This window comes from Neomonachus schauinslandi, chromosome 11 (genome assembly GCF_002201575.2).
Source record: "Neomonachus schauinslandi chromosome 11, ASM220157v2, whole genome shotgun sequence".
NCBI classification, from domain to species: domain Eukaryota; kingdom Metazoa; phylum Chordata; class Mammalia; order Carnivora; family Phocidae; genus Neomonachus; species Neomonachus schauinslandi.
The window spans coordinates 105,367,946-105,388,791 of NC_058413.1; the positions used below are offsets into that span (position 1 = coordinate 105,367,946).

General features: G+C 40.7%; 1 protein-coding gene across 1 annotated transcript in view; it reads right to left on the reverse strand.

Moving 5' to 3' along the window:
- ATM (ATM serine/threonine kinase) overlaps window positions 1-20,846 on the reverse strand; it is a 133,454-nt gene that overhangs the window by 19,794 nt on the left and 92,814 nt on the right. The window contains exons 37-52 of the mRNA XM_021696364.1: window positions 20,354-20,531; window positions 17,368-17,455; window positions 15,504-15,659; window positions 12,511-12,598; window positions 10,316-10,404; window positions 10,114-10,216; window positions 9,445-9,593; window positions 7,937-8,041; window positions 6,550-6,669; window positions 5,304-5,538; window positions 4,644-4,811; window positions 3,461-3,574; window positions 2,604-2,821; window positions 1,934-2,141; window positions 903-1,016; window positions 433-591 (exon numbers count right to left, since the gene is read on the reverse strand). Of these exons, the coding sequence (XP_021552039.1) occupies window positions 433-591; window positions 903-1,016; window positions 1,934-2,141; window positions 2,604-2,821; window positions 3,461-3,574; window positions 4,644-4,811; window positions 5,304-5,538; window positions 6,550-6,669; window positions 7,937-8,041; window positions 9,445-9,593; window positions 10,114-10,216; window positions 10,316-10,404; window positions 12,511-12,598; window positions 15,504-15,659; window positions 17,368-17,455; window positions 20,354-20,531 (2,292 nt within the window). The remainder of the gene's footprint in view (window positions 1-432; window positions 592-902; window positions 1,017-1,933; window positions 2,142-2,603; window positions 2,822-3,460; window positions 3,575-4,643; window positions 4,812-5,303; window positions 5,539-6,549; window positions 6,670-7,936; window positions 8,042-9,444; window positions 9,594-10,113; window positions 10,217-10,315; window positions 10,405-12,510; window positions 12,599-15,503; window positions 15,660-17,367; window positions 17,456-20,353; window positions 20,532-20,846) is intronic.

The following is a 20,846-nucleotide window of genomic DNA, read 5'->3' on the forward strand; positions in this document are numbered from 1 at the left end:
GTATTTTGAAATGTATTTTTTCTTTGCTCGATGCCGTGAGAGAAAAAAGTATTGGTATCCACTGTGCTTGGAGAATATTCAGGAATTTTGAACCAGTTTTAGGTGGCACAATAACAAAGGATTTGAAAACTGAATACGGTCAACACACATTCTTAGAATCCCTGAGATTTAAGAAAGGAATATTGGGGTGCCTGCGTGGCTCAGTCGTTAAGCGTCTGCCTTCAGCTCAGGTCATGATCCCAGGGTCCTGGGATGGAGCCCCTCATCGGGCTCCCTGCTCTCCTAGAGACCTGCTTCTCCCTCTCCCACTCCCCCTGCTTGTGTTCCCTCTCTGTCAAATAAATAAATAAAATCTTTAAAAAAAAAAAAGGAATATTATGGCAAAATATGAATACTACAATTCAAAAAGGTATGTATGTTTAATCCAAATACCTCATCGAGTGGAGAGCTTTGTTTAGGTGCATTTTTAATTATTCTATTCCTTCTTGCTGCCTCTGGTTTCGTCAAAAATTCATCTTTGTTTGCATTTGCTAAGGCCAGTATAATAAACAAAGTGTGATGGGGGTGATCCATTGAAATTCTAGAGATAAGCTGTCAAAAAATAAAGAACTATTAGTTTTATGCAACCAACCAATCAAACAAAACTAGAAAACCCGTAACATTTTTCCTTTTGTTTGGCGTTCCAGGTATGTGGGTAGAGTGTGTGTGTGAGACAGAGGAACAGGGAGAAATGACAGAGAAACGGAGAGATGAGACAAAAGGAAATTTTTATTCCTGCCCTTTTACAGCATAATAAATATGAATGACTAAAATACTTCTATATTTTCATTTCCTAGAGTGGAACGGTAACGTATAATATATGAAAGAAAAGCAACTGTGTTTTGATTTTCAGGTTTACTTACATTATTGAGGACTTCATGAAATCCAAGGCCCCCCATCATTTTGGTCCCCATTCTAGCAGCCAACTGGTACATAAGAGGCAAAAATTTGTATGATGGAATCTTCATTCCATCGGTCTACCATAAAAAAAAAAAAAACAGCCTTAAGAAACAATGCATTTAAAAAAGTCTCACATCTAAGCAAATAAATTATTGTAAGATAATGCTACTAGCAGAAGCATCTACTCGTTAATAACACTTCGCTAATCACATTTTTTCCCTTGACATTCTCTTGGTCTTCCTGATGGGTATTCTAGATTGATTCACTGGTGAGTCACAGTATTTGATCCTAAATTAAACTGTATTCAGAACTGGAACACTCTCACTGATTTCATTCCAGTGAACCCAAGGAGGACGAATGTGGATCTGAGGGCATTGTGATCTCGACTACGGAGAAGTCGGTGTATAATACAATGGAGTAACTTGTGCCCTGTATGCTAAAACTAACAGGATTCAATGAGTACTAGCAGCAGAGATTGCTTCTATCATGAGGCTTATCATTCTTTTCATCCAGAAGAAACATTTTACTTGTAAGCTTCAAATTGGTTGCCAATATAGGTCCTGTAAGCATAACTTTAATATCATCAATAAAATCTAAAATTTTTAAATAAAAACTTATGAAATGCTACTGCCTTAATGTTGTCCTAAAACTTTATTTTTCATTTACAAAAGTAATTCACTGTAAAAATCTCAGAAAAGATGAAGCAGGAGGAAAAACCCGCCTGGGGTCACAGCATCGTCAGCTGCCTTCCCAATCTCCCAGTCTGGCACTCTGGCATCTTCCAGTGGTCACTGAGAAGGTCCAGGCAAGGACGGAACTAAATGCTCTCATCTCTGCATAAACCTGCGTCACTGGAACTCATCAAGACCCTCTGAGTAGAGCATCGAACCAAACACCAGGGATACAAAGAACATACGAATCCCTGACACCGGCGGGCTTCTGTCTGAGCTTATCGAGTGCAGGCGAGAGTACTGGATTCAAAAAGAAGACTCGCCTTCATCATGCCATTGACTTCAGAAACTCCAGAATTTTCAAGCCAGAGGGAACAAAGACGGAATATCCACATATCATGTCCTTCTCCACTCAGTAAGCAACTGATGTAATTTTCAACTGCTTTACATAAGAAGCGTTTCCGGTCCTCTTTCAGTGCACGGAGCGCACATTCATCCAGCTCCAGCTCCCGTTGGACCTTTACTGTGTATCTTGCATTGGATAATTAAAAGAAAACACAAAACCCACAACACAAATCAACAGTCAGGTGTCCATCCCAGGAGAAAAGGCAAAATTCTAAAAATTATAAGGGAACAAACTTCCTTTTAGTAACTGAAAGTAAGTCTGTGCAACTCAAAAGCCATTCTAGGCAACCAGGGACAAAGTGGACCCTCCCCAAGATGCCTATTTAACTCTACTTTCCCTATTGTATGCCAGACAAAGGCAGGTCTGAAGAAGGGTTTGATTACATCGGAAGAGATAACTCTTCTGTATTTAAATTAAACACCTATCTCTTTTTAACTATGATACCAACAAACCCAAAAAGCTCTACACTCTACAGTGCACCTAGAATCACACGGCATGAATTCATGCTCTGGTTCAGTACATCTCTCCGTATACAGTCACTGTATCTCTGTGTATCTTACCACTTTCACTGGTAGACATCTCATTACCTGTTGGTCTGGATTTTATGTTCCCTAAGAAGGCCCACTTCCTCTTTGGCCCTTTTCAGAAGAGCCTGCTTGTTTTCAAACTCTGATGATTTCATGTAGTTTTCAATTCTCTGGTACTGAGTGTCCGAGAACCGTGCTAATGAGAGAAATGCTTTCATTTTTCCATTTCTAAGCTCATCACTGCTTTCTCCATCGTAATTTCTAGCAACTTCCACTGCCTTGAAGAAAACACAATCCCTTTATATTATATAGAGATACTAAGTGCATCTAAAGAATCACTCAAATCAAAGAAATACCACACTGAAGTTCAATTTATACATATATATGAACCATATATATGGTTAAGCTGAATTATATGAAGTACAGTATTTTAAATTTTCAAACAGCTCTGACAGTGTAGAAATAACCCAACAGCTAATATTTTAAAGAACTGTAGAAAAACAAAGGCCTCCATTAAATTTAAAGACAGTCCTATTAGGATTTTCATGCTACACTAGCTATTCCAAAATTAATTAAACTAAAGGAGTAAGAAGGAGCAACAGGAAGGTTGAAAGGGGCTGGAGCACAGAAGTGCGAGTCCTACTTGGAGGGTGGCTGAGATTACAAAGGAATAAAGACTGACGTGCATGTTCCTTCTATCAGCTCTTTTTGTAGATAGATAAATGGAGAAATGATCAGAAACAGCTGGTTAAGAGAGTAGCTAGTGGTGGGGGGTAGAGGGAGGACACATCTGGGCTTACTTTCAAAACAGGGTCCTTCTTTTTTACCACTGTACTTCATTCTGCCTTAAAAATTACACAGAGCTACAACAGTGTGTTCATGCTGAGCAACTCTCAAGGGGTGTTAGAAAAGCTTACCTTTTCTAGATAGGTCTGCATGATGACCGCAGGGTTTTCTAGGCAAGTTTCCGCTAACCAGGTGCCACAAACTCTCAGACATTCTGCGTAGATAAGTCTTAGGTCAGGATCATTCTGTATACAAAAAGCAAAACCTTAAAATGTAATTCACCACCACGACTATACGGAAGTACGTTCCATGTGGGGGAAAAAGCAGGTTAAAAATGGTTTTCCTCATCTGCTTTCACCATACAACGATTTTAATAATGACAAGTAGGTAAGTTTCATGAAACCATCTCTCCTATTGGAGCAGCTCACAATTCCTGAACACTCGTGTAAGCTAGGCACTTTGCAGAGGCTCTATCGGTGTGTATTACCGCATTTCAAGAGGTTCAAGCTTCAAGAACCCTGTGACCTGAGTCCTGTCATTGCCCCTAATATGCCGAGTGCAACACTAACACTAACAAGGTACGAGGAGGGTGGGCACCTGTAGCCAGACCTACTTCAGGCTACGCTTGTTGGGCGACCAGTAAACATCATACTGTGTCAGCTCCCAGTGCTGTGGCACAGTGACGAGCTCTCGGGTAACGAGGACCAGAGTGCGGTCAGCTGGGCGTCACTGAGCACGTGTGTGTCCGGCCAGCACAGCGTGACTGCTACCAACGCCTCTACTCCGTCCCCATCACGCGCCGGAGAGAGAACTACAGAGGCCAACAAGTCGTCAGTAGCCGGCAGGCGACGGTAAAGAAAGTATCAGACGTGGGACTTCCTAAGTAGGTGGACTGACAGTCACTGCAACACGCTCTGCTTTTAACTTTTGTTCTCTCACGCCTTTCCCTCTCCTATTTATTTCAAACTTACAGGAGCTCTTTCTCCCCACCCCGCCTGTGCCTAGAGTAGCTCTTTCATGTCTGTTTCCCGCACATTCTTCTCCAATTCTATGTAAAGTTAAAAAAAAAAAAAAAAGGCTTAACATTGGGATAAATCAAATCAATCTACCACAAGTTGGACTGATAGAATTACTGCAAATAGAAAAAAATGAGTATTTTCTAGACTTCTTTTACAAATACTAATTTCCCAGGCTCCTTTTTTACAATTTCCTGTTCATGGACCAGTAACTTCACTGTGGCTTTATTAAAAATATTTTAAAGCACAGTAACTTTTTTATAACAGGAATTAATTCAGTCAATAAAACAAAGTGAACCTCTGCACAACTGGCATCCAACTTCTTGATCATTTGCTTGAGAATGCTCAGGGCAAGACTCTGCTCCTTTTTCGCCCAAAATACTTGTGCTTCCTCCAGCTGCCACTCAGAGACTCCACAACTAGCTGGATTATACTGTTTAATTTGAAATATTGCCCTTTCAGGGAGCTGAAATGAAAAGGACATACAGGAATAAATACTTTTACTATTACTACTACTACCGTGAATAATCATCACGACAGCGGTAACCAGCATCCATTGACAACTATGTGTCAGGACCGTCTTAAGCACATCTCTACCTGCCTCCCCCAGCCCCACATCTGCCTGTTTTTCTCGTAAGTACATATTTACATACAAGCATATGTATGTATGTGTATGTGTGCATATGCACACTGTACACCATCACTGAACTGTTATCGATATAGTAAGTTAGGTATCTTATCATTTTAGAACCAGAAAACAGCTTAGAGAAGGTAAGTCCCTGTCCAAGGCTTAAACTCAGGTCTGATGCCAAAATGGGAAATCTTGAACAATTGTGCTAAACAATATTTTTATAGCAATCTGTTTCTCAATGACATTTCTGTTTTACTCATGCTTTCTATTTTCTGTCATAAAAGGAAAGGTCACGGGGTGAGACGACACGGTTTTGAATCCTATTACCTGAGTGTTCTCGACAGTTCGGGCTAGTATGGAGAGTTCTACAAGGTGCTTGGTGAGAATGTCCCTAAAACATTCTCTCTGGGAGTTCTCCATTTCCTTTTCCAACAGGATCTCCAAAATGACCGTGCGGAGAGCCATGATGGGCTCCTGAAAACTGAAATCACTGTCTTTGAGAAGCTGGGAGTGTTTCCGCCACTTAGCATAAACTTCAGAGGGATGCCTGTCCGTGCCTGATCTGAAAGCACAATCACAGAATTCACGTAAGCAAGAGAAAGAAGAAAACAAAATCCCTATTGTGCAGGTTCTATATTTAAGATATAATACAAAGGATTTTTGCAGTAACGACACTAGAAATTTGAAAGAAGGACCAGAGTTTAGAAAGCTACAAAACACAGGAGCTACAGACGATGAACATTTTTCAGGATTTTCTTAAAAATGCTCTTCAACCTCACAAAAAGCAGCATTTCTAAGTATATATTCTTCTGAAAAGAGAAGACATTCATTAGGCCTGTCACACAAAACGCCTACACCCCCCAGTCCTGCTCCAGCGCTCCCTGTAGCAAAAGGAGACATGTCAGCAAGGAAATGAAGTGAACTCATTAATTTCTACTGTGCCCAACTATGCACAGGGGATGACTCTATGCATAATTACAGTTGTTAAAGAAATCACAATTCATTGAGAGAAATACTGGCACCTGGCAAACATTATTTATTAAAAGAAGAGAAAATGCATACTGTACAACTAGTTTACATGAAAAGTCCACACGAAGAAGTACTGTCCGATCCTTCAGGACCCCTGCACTGACAGGAATCGAGAGGAAGCGGGAACAGGAAGAAGATGACAAAGGGAGGACTAGGAAATGACAGCTACTTCTGGAAGCTTCTAGGACAGCACAGCAGAGGACACCTGGAACGACACTGATCCAACACAGGGCTACAAAAGAATGGCGTACCATGCGCTCTGGCAAACAACCAGGAAAATACAATTTTATCTGGGGTACGAGAGGGGAAGAGCTGTGAAGAAGAAAGCACAATGATGCTAAATTCCAAAAACTTATATTTTTACAATAAATATTTTTGAAAATGCTTCTTTTACTAACAGCACAGCTCACGAGGCTAATCGACATATCTTGATAAAAGAAACAAACCTACTGACAGCCTCTTTTCTTGTTTTGTAAGTCACTGCAGAGAGAAAACAGCAGAGCTGCACTTGAGAGTTCATTACAAAGTCGTCCGAACCACATACCTGGAGAACAGCTCCCCGATGTTCTCAAGCTCGCCGATGGCCTGCAGCCTGCTGAGTGTGGGGTAGAGAGAGTACACAGACTCGAGGCCCCCCTTGCATAGCTCTTCCACTTCTTTCACCCTGGAGGCAGAAAATACAAGATACGTGGGACACTAAGAGGTTTTCAGAAAGACAGAAGCTCAAATCTGCTTGTAAAGAGTTCTTCTCACTGGCTCTGCTGGTAACCAAATGCTCCTGACATTCGCATGCAGCAGCAAAACGTGGCGGGCATGGAGTCATCACTCAGACTGAGAGTTCACCCTGGATCTCCCACTCCGGGCTGCTAACCCAGGCCACATTACTGGATTCCTACGTTTTTCCCACTTTCAGAATTATTTTGAAGCTTAGAGAGTACGTAAGCAAAGAGCCTGACAAAATGGCCAGCACGTAATAAGCACTGAAATGGTAGCAGATATTTCTGTAATAAAATACAGGATTTAATAGGTCACTAACTACTATTAAATAAAAACCAGTGTGTTATGTGTGTTTAGTCTGTTATAGTTAAGTACCTTCTTGTGCATGATCTCATCTGTGCCTCACAACTAGCCCAAGTATCGGAAAACCCTGACCGTGAGTCACCACTTTACAGAAGGAACACTAATGCTGAGAGGTAAATGCCACACAACTACTAGAGGAGACAAGATTAAAACTGTTGGGCCAGAGGTCCAGGAAATGGAGAGAGAGGTGGGAATCAACAAGACGTTCTTAAAGGTTCTGCATAAAGAGCTGACATGGTCCCAAAGGGAGTTGTTTTTTTTTTAAAGGAAAAAACAGATTTGAACCACATGAACAAATAAAAAGGTACTATATATATAAAAAAATGTAACAATTTATGTAAGTACCTAACATATGAGCATGCTGCTACATCTAAAACAAAACACAGAAAGGTTCTGTTAGTACTATACATATATATGTATATTTGACATATATGCATTAAAGAATTCTCTAATATAAAACATTTGAAACACACAGAATCCCTTTTCAAGATATGGAAAACAACTGTTAAGCACACCCACAGTTCCTACTAAAACCTTCCTGTGGAAGAAAAACCACATCCCAGTGCTTATTTCTCAGATGTACAGCAGCTATGAAGTTGTTAGTCACAGGATTTTGCAACCCCCCCCTCCCCCAATCTGTGCTGCTCAAGTGTCAACGCGACTGGCATGATTCATCACACAGGGAACTTCGTTTCTGGGAGGATGGCAATGACAAAGAAACAGCCAGACCAAAGCCACCAAGTCCTTATCCCTTCACCAGTGCAAATCCTTACACTGAAATTATTCATCAGGCTTTCAGAAAAAAAGCCATGACATTAAATGTTAAGATATAGTAACTCATTTTATAATACCTGGCGTATCTGAGACTTTCGTAAAATGTGGAGAATTCTCTATCTCTCAGAGACTGCAGAGCATTGTACAATGATTCGTGGTAACTGGTTCCTTCTATTCCTTTGCTGTGAGATAATTAAAACATAAAAGGAAAAAATGTAATTATAAACAAAGAATCCTAAAATATACATGTATAAATAGTTTCACTAAAAAAAACAAAATTTGACAACTAAAATTACAACTTCTCCATTTAAAAAATGCATTTTTATGAATTTTGGCAAGAAATACAAAGAATTTTGTGGATCATTTAAATTATTCAAGCAGAAAAAAGTAAATTTCTCAGATATTTTGCCTGATTCTAACTATGCTACATTCTCATTTATTGCCTCTGTGAACACCAACTGTATGCCAGGTGCTAGGCACCAGTTTCCAGAGGCAGGGGTCTGTGAGTGGACAAGTCAGATAGGGTCATCATCCTCCTGGAGTTTACGCTGTGGTTTGGAGAAGATGGACAATAAATAAAAAAATACTGGACAGTGACGAGGGACGTGCAGCAAATTAGAAGAGGGTACTGGAACACCTGGGTGGCTACTTTGGATGGGGGGGGGCAGCACAGGTCTCAGATGTGGCCCTGTTAAACTAGAATCTGAATGACAGATTCTATACACATGGAACAGGGGAAAAAACAAGATGCCTATAAGGCCTTGAGGCAGAAACAGCTTGGCCTGCAGGAAGAACACAGAGAAAGCCTACATGCCCGAAATGCAGCTGGCAATGGGAAGAACGGTCTATGGTGATTTACAGAGGTGACAAAAATAAGCTCCTCCAGTAAAATGCTGTAAAAATATGAAAGCGTATCTCTAATTTTATAGCAATCTAATAGTTTGAAATTTGAAAGACACTTCAATTAATGAAATGTTTTTCAATGAAGGTAATTCAACATATAATTCATATGATTTCATTTTTTTGGTGTTTATGTCATCATAAGACTTTTCACATAAAAGCAAAATCTTTTACCGGATTAGGTGTTTGGCTTTCCTTTCAGAAACAATGGTGATATTATGATATAGGTTATAAACGGTATCTTGCTGTGTTCCTGGTTTAGCAGTTTTTACAGAGGGAGATATTTTATCAGTAAAGATAAGCAGTCTTCTGTGAACCATCCAGCCAGTAAAGTGGTGACTAACTCAAGAGTCTGCAGCAGGGCGTGGGAAGGGAAAGGACTATATTTTTCTTTGGATTTATAAACAAAAAGACTCTCATGAGCAAATACGTTTTAGATTTCTATTTTCAAGAGTATCTTGGGGGTGGGAGTGGAGTTACCCTAACTAAGAAGAGGGTGAAATCCAAGCCCCACACAGTCACTGCTTCCTGCTATCCCATTTAAGCCGTGTAGGCGTACCTACAACTGCAGCGTCTACGACACATGAAACCCCCAACCCCCGTGACACTCAGGGAGTGCAATGAGGAACAGCTCACTGCATACGACTCGAGAAATGGCGGGAAAAAGCGCCCGAGTTCTTCTTACTTGACGGAAGGGCAGTGGCCCCACTGCATGTTCCTCCACGCTGCTTGGTACCGGAGCTCCTGCAGCTCGGCACACCACTCCTTATTTTCATGATCTAATCCTTTTAAATAGACAGAAAGAATATGGCAGAGTCCCAGATTCTGCAAGGCCTAAGCAGGAGTGTAAAAAAAAAAAATTCAGTACTCAAAGGTAGCAGAACTAGAGACACAAAAAATAGCAATCGAACACGAAAAGTAACTTTCACAACACATCACTGGAAATCCCCCAATACTGTTTAGTATGTTTCCCCCCAGGAACAAAGAGGGCGCTCCCACGACTCTGCCCTGTGATGGAAGAAGGCTACAGAACACCGGCCAGCAGCACAGCTGACCACGCCCGGGCCGACTCGAACGCAGACCACGAGGAACGGTTTACGTGAGACACACCCACCACGTGGCGCACTGGACACTGTGAAGAAACGTCTTCTGCTGTCAGCCAACAAGACTACGATCAACAAATCTATACTCTCTTTGAGGTCAATGACCTGACGGATTCAGCTGTGTGTCCCCCTGGGTTTTGAGCCCAATGTCTGAAGAGCAGGGAACGTTCTCATGTCTAGTGTGTCTCCACTGACTGAAATCAGCTCAGCACGAGGCCAGCAGTGCTTCTCCAGGGCAGAAAATAGCTCACCTGAATTATCCCCGCCTGGCGGGTTGCTGAAGAGATGGCCGTCTCAAGGTCGTATGTCACCAGGGCTTTCCCCCACATTGCTTCATGTTCATATGTTCGTAGTCTGTAACGGAAGATTTCCAAAATACCTTTGAGTTCCACATTCGTGGAGGTCCTTCACAGACAGGATTACGACAGCATTATCTAAAAACGTGCGGTTTACCTAGTGAGGGGCTGTAACAGTTTCCCTCCACCGCAGCCATACAGACTATCGGGCTCTCCTATACTTCTGTAGATTTCTAAGAGCAGATCCTAAAAACACGGCAGCAACAAACATTGGAGAGGGAAAAATATCACTTTATGAATTTAGCAAACTGGAACTTTTATCATTACCAACACGTATCTCCTAACTCTAAGTGCTATGTTATAAAAGTAAAGGACAGTGATGCTGAAATACAAAGTTTTGAATCAGCAACACAACAAATTGATCCCAAAGAACAGAAAAATGACTCCTTGAAAAGAACTGCTCACAATTTCATGAATTATATAAGAAATCAATCCCAATCTACCAGGCTTTTAACACAGACAAAAATAATCATAAAAACAAAAACAAATAGGGGCGCCTGGTGGGCTCAGAGGAGCATGTGACTCTTGATCTCAGGGTCATGAGTTTGAGCCCCACGCTGGGTTTAGAGATTACTTAAAAATAAAATCTTAAAACCATTAAATGCAATCTCCATCAAAATACTATAGCATTTTTCACAGAGCTAGAACAAACAATCCTAAAATTTGTATGGATCCACAAAAAACCCTGAATTTAAAAAAAAAAAAAAGAAAGAAAACAAAAACAATCCTTTCAACAGCTAAAACTATGCAGGGAAAAATGACGTCTGCAAAGTCTGACTCGTGAAAACTGAATGTAGTAAAAATAAAGGTCACGAATTTTTCTTTGAAAAAAACCTCAAAAATGCATTATGTTACAATTGGTAAAATGTGGCATGGATAAAGAAGTGGCTTACTGACTCAAATCTTTGTTGTAAAGTTTGCACAAAATTGATTCCGTTTAAAAACCATCTCAGTAAAATAAAATAGAAAACAAAGGAAAACTGGGGTGTCTGGGTGGCTCAGTCAGTTAAGCATGCAACTCTTGGTCTCAGTTCAGGTCTTGATCTCTAGGTCATGAGTTCAAGCCCTGCACTGGGCTCCATGTTGGGTGTGGAGCCTACTTAAGAAAAAAAAAAAATGAAAAAGAAAAGAGAAAAATGAAAAAGCTAGAAACTTTTGCATAGAAAACCAGTCAAACACTTTAAGTGCCTTAACGGTGCTTGCTCTGGGAAATATTTACTACATACAAATTCATTGATACTGGCATAATTTTATACTTCTAATTAAACTGTTTACATTCATGAACATGAAATTGAGCCCTCGGTGTTATTCATTCAGTACCCAAGCCTAGTACAATGTCTGACACACAGGAAATACTCTAAAAACTCAGTAAAAGAGGGTAAGACTGTAAAAAAGCAAAAGGGAAAAGAGAAAGGAGAATGGGATCAACCAGTAGAGAGAACACACTTCCCACAAGGCGAGGCTGAGGGTTCTAAGTGTTAATGAAACATCAGGGAGGGTGCTGAAGGGAAGGCGACCCCCCCCCACTAGTCATGTGAAGTTCGGGGCGGGGGTGGGGTGGGGGGGGGCATTAGCAAGTGCTGCTTCAGGCAGGAGCCGGTAAGGAGAGGAAACAGAGACAGAAGACACTTCACAAGGTCCGGCCGGCCCTGAGGGAAGGGAGGCCAGAAAGGATGAAACAGAGGGAAATGATTTTGTGTTAGTTTGAAAGGAAATGATTTTATTTTTTCTTAAATAGGCTCCACACCCAAAGTGGGGCAAAAGCAGGGACACAACCAGGGGTTTAAGCAAAGTCCAAAGGCTGAAACCGTCATTTCAGAGGAATAAGCTGACCAAAGAAATTCACTGAGGACGGATATTAAGAGATTTAGAGAAGAAGCCATCTGCCCTGAGATGTGACATACAATAAACAAGTAAACAAATGAATATATGATTATAAATGTTAAATGCTATAAAGAAAATGAACAGGCCACTGTGGCAGAAAACATGTATTATAAATTCACCCTGTGAGACAGGTAGTTTTCCTTCCAACTTTCAGATGAAGGAACTCAAGGTCGGAAAGGGTAAGTAATTTTGTGCAAGCTTTTACAACTAAGTGGCAGAGTCCGAATGAGAACTCAAGTCTGCCGCTACTCCAAGGCCTAACCTTCCCCCAAACCAGGAACTTACATGACAGTCCAAAAAGTAATGTCAGTTTGAAAATCAAATGACATCTCTATAATCTCTGTAACAAAATAATAATCCAAAATATAAAATAAATAGTATCACAAATAAGATCTCTATAATATTTACCTGTAAACTTATTCCAGTTTCTTCTTTACTTTTTTCACTCAAACTAGAAATAGCTGTACTCTGGCTTGCTTCTTCAAACGTAAAACTTCTGTTTGTAACAAGAGCACTTCTTTTAATGAGAATATACTATTTTGAAGCTTGTTAATATATACAATATAGACTTGGATGGGAAAAACTAACCAAGATCACAGATAAAACATAATGAACCATTTATACTTAGCAATATAACTTACACCTAGAGTGGAAAAAAAATTCTGAGTATTAATTTTTCGAAGGAGAATCAAATTTTAATGACAGTCTGATATATGGGAAGGCCAAATGCTAAAATAAACTTATTTACAGAGCCAGGCCTGCTTAAAAATAGATGCTCCCAAATTCCTAAATGTTCTGTCAGTAGTTTTACCCGAAGTTCAACCTCATTAATAATCACAGGCACACAAATTAAGACCACACTGAGACACCACTTACCACCTGATAAATTGGCAAAAATCAAGAAGTCTGATAATATTAAGTGTTGAGAAAGAACTGCATCAGTGGGATCCACCTACACCCAAGATTATAAAACTAACAAGCGACAGGATGAAAACTCAAGTTTGTGGACTCCAAGGCCTTAGCTTTAAGCCTTGCATTTATATTATATATAGGACATTCAGTCCCGTAAGTACTATCAACTCAGAAATCATGCCACCTATGAACTGTTTATGACAATAATAATCCAAAGTGTAAAATAAATCTTATCATCAGGGATAGTACCTCTGTATTACCTATCGGCTGCCTTCCTTAAATGTAAGGTTTTCTACTGATCTACTTCCTCATGAACTACATTTCTGAGAAGGATGCAAACTGGTATAACCATGTTAAAAAACAACTAGGCATTATGTTAATACGGTTGAAATTCTGCACACCCGGCAACCCAGTAACTTCACACTGAGACACAGATCATTAACCAGGGAATGAGCCAATGAACTGTGGTATGTCCTCGCGTGGAACATGAAGCGGTAGTGACAAAATAATGAACTACAGCCACACACAGAGATAAAGCTCACCAAAACACTGAGCAGAAAAACAAGTTGTAGAAAAGTCCACATATAATTCATGCTAAAGCTCAAAAATGAGGAAAAGTGAACTGTATTTATGGGTTCGTACTCGTCTGATAAAAACAGCATCCGTAAGCACGAGGTAACACTGAGCCCCTGGAGAGGGGCACAGAGTGCTGACTGACAGAACCATACTGACAACATCCGACTTTCTGTGCAGACACTACATACAGGTTCCTTACTGGCAAGTCATGGAGAAGAAGTCAGTTTTCAGAGGAGCAATCTGGACAGTGGGGGAGACAGTCCTGGAGTGAGGACTTTGTCAGCGCAAGGCTGTAAGTGCCCAGGCTAAGCGCGTGGCCAGGCCCCGCAGTCCCCGCCTCCCGGAGCAGGAACACTGAAACCACTGAGGCTGTGAGCTAACACCTGTGGTCTAAATCAGTTTGAGGGAGTTTTGGATTTCTTTCTAAAAAATTTCTTGAAAATTTCATCTGTTCTCAAGAGCAAGTTAACAAATCAAACTGCAGGGCACCTATCGGAGTCACTGAAGAAAACGAGCATTCCCTACCCTCTGTCAAGCTTGTCTCTCTGTCTGCCCTCCCTTTGCCATCAGGCACCTGGGGCGGGGGGAATCAAAACCAAACTGTTAAAGCAAACAGCAAGCCATATGTGTCAAGGACTTGTTCCTAAAGTTAACCAAAATAAAAATCCAGGCCCTCCTGCTTATTAAACAAGTAATTTTGCAAAAATGGGCCAAATTCTATACAATCACCTACCTACAAATTAAGGTGATCTTATTTACACATCGAAGAGCTCAGTTATTCACTCCTGGTTAGTAAGAAATACTCTACTGTAAAACCAAGACACTGAAACACATTCAGATCATAATTACTATGCAGACCCTGACTCAAATTTTAAGTCTCTAAGAATAAGCAATAATCAATTTCTTACTCATTACATTACAGAACTGTCTTCACAGAAAGTCTATAATGATGGTGAACATATCAATTACATGTTACACACAGTATCTACATATTGTAGATTTTTGTTTTCAGTTGAAAGGTAGAAATTAAATACCAAGCCAGAGAGTTAAGAATCAGTCCAGGCACACTGATTTATGTTTGGAGTAGGATCTGAGTTCTGGCTCCTGGTTTTCCACAGTCTAAGAACCACAGTGCTGCCAGCTTAAGGACAATCCAAAGCAGAAACTATAAGTCACAAGTGTGAGAAATATAGCAACATTATACAACTTTTTTATTTCAATTCTGTAATATGAATGGCTCTGTGGTTGGAAAACAAAGCTAACAACAAAAATAAACACTAGGCTACGTCAAATGAATAAAATCCGAGGAGGGCAGTTGGGATAATGCAGTGCGTATTTTCCACTCTTTAACCTTGCTGTTTTTTCTTTTCCACTATGATCTAAGAAACACCCATTCGACTCTTACAAGAGTTCTAACTCAGAGGAAAAGCTAATTAAATCAGTAGAAATCCAGGTAGACAGCAAAGTAAAGTGATTTAGTCACAGAAAAAAATCAGTTACATTACTTTATAGTCAACAAGTAAAATGGATCTTGAATAAGCTGGGGTACTGGTGGTGAAACTAATTTCACTGAAATCAGGGAATCATTCAATCACGTGAAACTGTGATCACTGTATTAAGTTCCCAATGCTACCTGCTGTGGGGAATACAGAGAAAAGTACCTGTGGTCTCTGTCCCTCAGGAGCTTGCTGTCTGGAGAATGTCTACAGTTCTTAAGTAATAAACATCTCTCTTTTATTTCAGAGCATAATTATTTATTTCTTTTAAAATATTATCATTTCACTTTTAAAGACAGGAAACTTCTATCTAAGATGTGTTTTAAATGGGAGAGCAGGAGCAAAACAAACTCTTTTTACCTTAACCGAAACAATGTCAACACAGACTTAAAAAACCAAAGGGCTGAATCCCATTACCTTTTGTCCTGGTCTTCCATGCTTTTCTTATCTGCGTAGATCTCTGCATAGAGCAATGCCGTAAAGTGAGCAGCACAAGACTGAGCGACCTTGGCAACCTCTAGATAATTCAACTGCAGCCAGAAAGCATCATCGAAAACTGTTCCTAAGGAAGGTCTAAAGAAAAATGTTAACATGCAGTCATGTCCGTTTCTTCAAGCTCACCATCAAGAGAAAACATGCTCAAATAGAATACAGTGGTATCGAGCTCTGGTGAAAAAGAATGTTACATTCAAATCACCTGGACCTGCGTGTCCCCCAATACAGAGCTGTCCCATTCTCAGCCTGGCTGAAGAGCCCTACCTCTGACCCCTTGTGGATCGCAAACCACAAAGGCGGTGGGTCATCGGCTCATACAAATGTGGGGTTCATACTTGACCTCCATCAAGGGGTCCGTGCACCATAGGCTAAGCGTGGGCTGCACAGAGCAGCGAGTAACACCTACACAAATCTTTTCAAGTGGCCAACTAAATGAAAATACTGTTTCTGCTAAGACGCAATTACACGTTTCTCCTATTGCAGTTCATTTTCTAAGTCACTCAATCAAAATCTTCTGTGGTAACAGTAGGTCAGGATTGGAAGGGACCAGAGACACCACCTTCTCCAAAGCCAACATCATATGTGAGCTACGACAGGGAAGCGGTTAGGAGTGCTGGTTTCAGGGGAGGGTACAACCTGGCTCAACCCGCTGAGCCCCCACTACAAGCTGTACCATCTGCAGCAACTTCCCTTCTTGAGCCTCAGTTTCCTCACTTGGAGAGCCCGGGGACAGTACACGTCAGCTACAGTCGTTGCAATGATTCAACGATGCTTATCAGGGTGATGAATCAGGTGCTAACACTTCACTGCAGCTACTGGGGAACCTGCATTTCAGAGATCACACAGCTCCCACGTACCAGACCTGGACTTGAACTCAGGTCCTTACACCCTTTGTTCCACTCATATTCTCTCAAACTCTTCTTTGAGGCCTATTCAGAATGAGAACTGAAGACAAAGAACTTTTATCTTCTCCAAGGCCTGCCCATGTCAACACCACTCCACCTCGGATAAATGTGCACTGAATGATTCCAAGGTGAAAGTGCCTCCCCACACCAAGGAAAGAGAGGATTCCAGCTACAGTTAAAGCTTCCGTGGGCTTTCTCGGAAGAGGATCTGGTAACCAAGAAAGTCAATCAGTAACTTTCTAACTGGCAACAAAGACGCTGAAAGACCTAACATTTCTTTTCCTAAGAGTGGAGTGGGATGGATGAGGAGGATACAGATGTAAACGCACACAGGGATTTTTCGTTTTCCTCCCACCTCCTTCCCACTCTTTACCAACCACGGCCAGCAGCAACCTACCAATTCCTACCTCCTCAAGTTACAGGCCTACGACACTGTTTCCTCACAACCCTGGTCAACTCGGGAGCAGTATGGATCGATCTGACCGTGACCTCTAGCAATGCCTGCACTCACTGTTAAAAATCTCACGAGGAATAAGAGGAACAAGATACTATACCATAAAACAATTTATCACAATCAAGAAAATATACACTGCCACAGCAGAGTATACAGAACCATGCATTTTGAGGACCGTGAGTCACAGTCAGCAACTTTTATCTTACGAAGTTCCTGACACTGACTTAACACAGTGCCACCCTGAATACGGATTATTTCAAGAAGATCTAAGCATTACACAAATTAAATACAGCACCTTGCAGCAGCTGCACCTAAAATAATGGTGTTAAAATTCAACCAGCAAAATTTAAAATTTAATTTTAAAATCAAAATTCACAAGCTACACTTCTAAATCCCCAGACTCAAGCAGCAATATTCACTCCGTTACCTCTTTTGTCTCCTCATGTAGTCCACAACAGCAAGCATTGTTCTCTGTGATTTTTTATCCACACAGCATCGGAACAGGTGGTCTGAGTCTGACAAAGACAGAGAGCTCTCCTTAGTCCCGGACAGACTTGCTTTCGCACGTTCCTCCCTCCATGTGTCTGTCTCCCTCTAGGCTATAGCGTTTCGTAGGCAGTAACCGGGCACAAAACTGGTTCTTAATAAATACGAATGGAGAAGTAGAATTTAATGGCATTTCTTTTTCTTTTAAAATAAACTACTGTGCTTAGGGCTGCCTGGGTGGCTCAATCATTGAAGCATCCACCTTTGGCTCAGGTCATGATCCTGGGGCCCTGGGATCGAGCCCCACATCAGGTTCTTGGCTCAGCAGGGAGCCTCTTTCTCCCTCTCCCTCTGCCCCACCCCCTGCTCATGCTCTCTCTCTCTCTAACAAATAAAATCTTAAAAAAAATAAATAAAACTGAGAATTTAATTACTATTTGTATCTTATTTCTGAAGGGGACTAATTCACTGATTCATTAAATACTTATCGAGGATCTTTCCTGTACCAGGCGCTCGGGATACAACCCTGAATACGACAGACAACTGCTGTGCTCACCGGGCTCACCAACTACACAATGCTGAGTGCTAGGACTGGGAAGGTGAACGGCATGGACAGGCTTACCAAAAGGAGCCTGATCTGAACAAGAAAAGTTTCACAGAAAAAGTGGTATCTGATAGAAGAGTAACAGCGTCCCAGGCAACAGTCACACTACCTGAGACGGCCAAACAAGAATTTAGTGAAAGAGGATCAGCTGTGCCGAACCACAGGGCTGAAAAGGCGTTAAGGACATGGGGGCGAGCGAGGAACAGATGGACTCACATTATTTACCACGAAACTGGCAGGATCTGGCCATCAGAGGGACACGGGAGAGAGGTTCTCTGGCTTGGGCAACTGAGTGCCATTCACTGAAGACATTAAAGAAGTAGGCCAAGGGAAGGGGATGAAGATGGTAAGTTTACTTTGGAGAAGTGAGTCCGGGATGCATAGGAGACATTCAAGGGAAGGCAGGAGACTGACAGACATCAGAAAAGATAAACCATTTAATCTGATAGAAATCGGAAGCTACTTCCTTTTAAACCACTGAATTTTACATGTGAAATTTAAATTTTCATTTACAGCCTTATAGATATTGGCACTTTACACAGAGGTAAAATAAAACAGGCTATTTTTACCTATGAATGGAGACAGCATAAATATGTATGTATATATGATAAACATGAAAAAAAGTCTTGGCCATGTTCATGATAATAAACTGCCAGGTCATCACAGGCAGTGATTATATTAAACTTGGTAATAAAAATTGTTTTTAATATGACTTTAAATTATTTTAATATTTAAAGTTTAAACGCTTACTGGTAATTGAATCACTTACACCTCATTTCCCAAATTAAGGACAGGATATATAGTTTAGATTGCAAAGTCTCTGCGAGAATTTTTATTTCACGTATTTCATTTTGATAATCTAAAGAAAATTCACATAAGCATATTGCGGATTATTTACGAGACCAAGTTATCATCTACTAGGAACACAGAATGAGCTTCCGTGTCTATGTTTATAATTATATCATTTCAAACAGGAGATGTGTAAGTGCTGTGAATGGAGAAGAACTACTTAAAACACAGAACAGAGCAAAGTGAGTCACGTCGAACAGAGGTTTCAGCAGTCCAGAAAGAAACGACTGGGAGAATCGTGTGATCACAACATACGCCAAAGTGACAGGAACCATAGTCAAGATTGGGAAAGGGCAATTTAGTTGCAGCGAAACAGCACACAAATCAATACTTGTTTTAGAACTGTACTAGTCTCAAGTACACTAAGTGCATTTGTACCTGGTTTTATGTTTGCACATAAATATGTTAATAACACTAAGGACAACAAGTTAACATTATAGATTTGTGAATTTTCTTCCTTTATTTTAGGTTTGAAAAACTGACCCACAATGAACCCTCCAGTATGCGTGTATGTATTATGGATACACACAATACACTATTCCTGCTCCTCATGGAAGTCCTCCTGCTATAAGCTCTTACCATGGGAAATATTAATTACAAAGCATAAAAAGAAATACAGTTATTTAAGTAAATAAAGTATAATCTATTTTGGGTTTTTCTGGGGGGGGTTGTTTTGTTTTGGGTTTTTTTGTTGTTGTTGTTGCTATTGTTAAAAAAAATCCAAGGATATGGGCGCCTGGGTGGCTCAGTCGTTAAACGTCTGCCTTTGGCTCAGGTCATGATCCCAGAATCCTGGGATCGAGCCCCGCATCGGGCTCCCCGCTCAGTGGGAAGCCTGCTTCTCCCTCTCCCACTCCCCCTGCTTGTGTTCCCTCTCTCGCTGTGTCTCTCTGTCAAATAAATAAAATCTTTAAAAAAAAAAAATCCAAGGATATATACCAAATGTTAACCGCAGTTATCCCAGGTCATAGGATTACAGGCAACTTAATTTTTAAATTTATGCTCATTTCTCTATTATTTTCCACAATAAATATTTTGTAATACAAAGGGTTATTTTAAAAAAAATGAGTTGGCCAGATCTTTACCATAAAATTTCAACCTATCTTCCAACACGGACCCGTGATATTTGCTTGCATTTATCTGTCTTCTTTTCCCACGGCGGGGAACGTAGGGTGTCCTTTTCGTATCCGGGGTGCCAGCGCCGAGCTCAGTGCCGGACACACACTGAGGGCTCAGTCAGCTGCTCCACTATTAGTAGCCAAAATTCCCTGAGGGCGTACTACACATCAAGTATTACCCTAGGTGCTTTACATATATTATCTCACTGAAAACAGACTACAACTTTCATGATGATGAGAAAATAAATACTTAGAGGTTACAGAATTAAGCCAATAAAGCATCCTGAAGGGATTCAAACACATCTTTCTCTAGAACTGAGAAGTTAACAGTATATGCTAGGAATTTAACAGAATACCTGAATCCAAATTTGCAGGGGTCGTGGATCGGCTTGTTGGTAAGGAGTGTCTGAAACAGTTAGTGAAAAATCCCTGAATGTGTGCAGAAAGCAGATTTCTCCATGATTCATCTGTATCTTGGAGTAAAATATCATGAATCAAGTATGGAAGCACAGTCTGACAAAAGTCAGTTTTCACCTGGAACATACAAACACATCAAGTCAACAGTCTGAGTGAAAATAATCTATTTAACACTTTCATTCCCTGTTACTGGCATATTAGACTTAAAAGAAAAATGATAGATGAATCTGTCATGAACTCAGTGTATCTCTAGAACACACACAAAATGCACGTACCAAGGCAGTGCTTAAGAAAAATCAAAGTAACCTATGTTTCGATGTGAAGCATCGTGTTAGTTACACAACTGTCCATTTCCAATCTAGGCCATATGCACATAATGAAATAGGATAATGCTTACAAATGAAATTATATGTCACAACTGCTGCAAAGTGC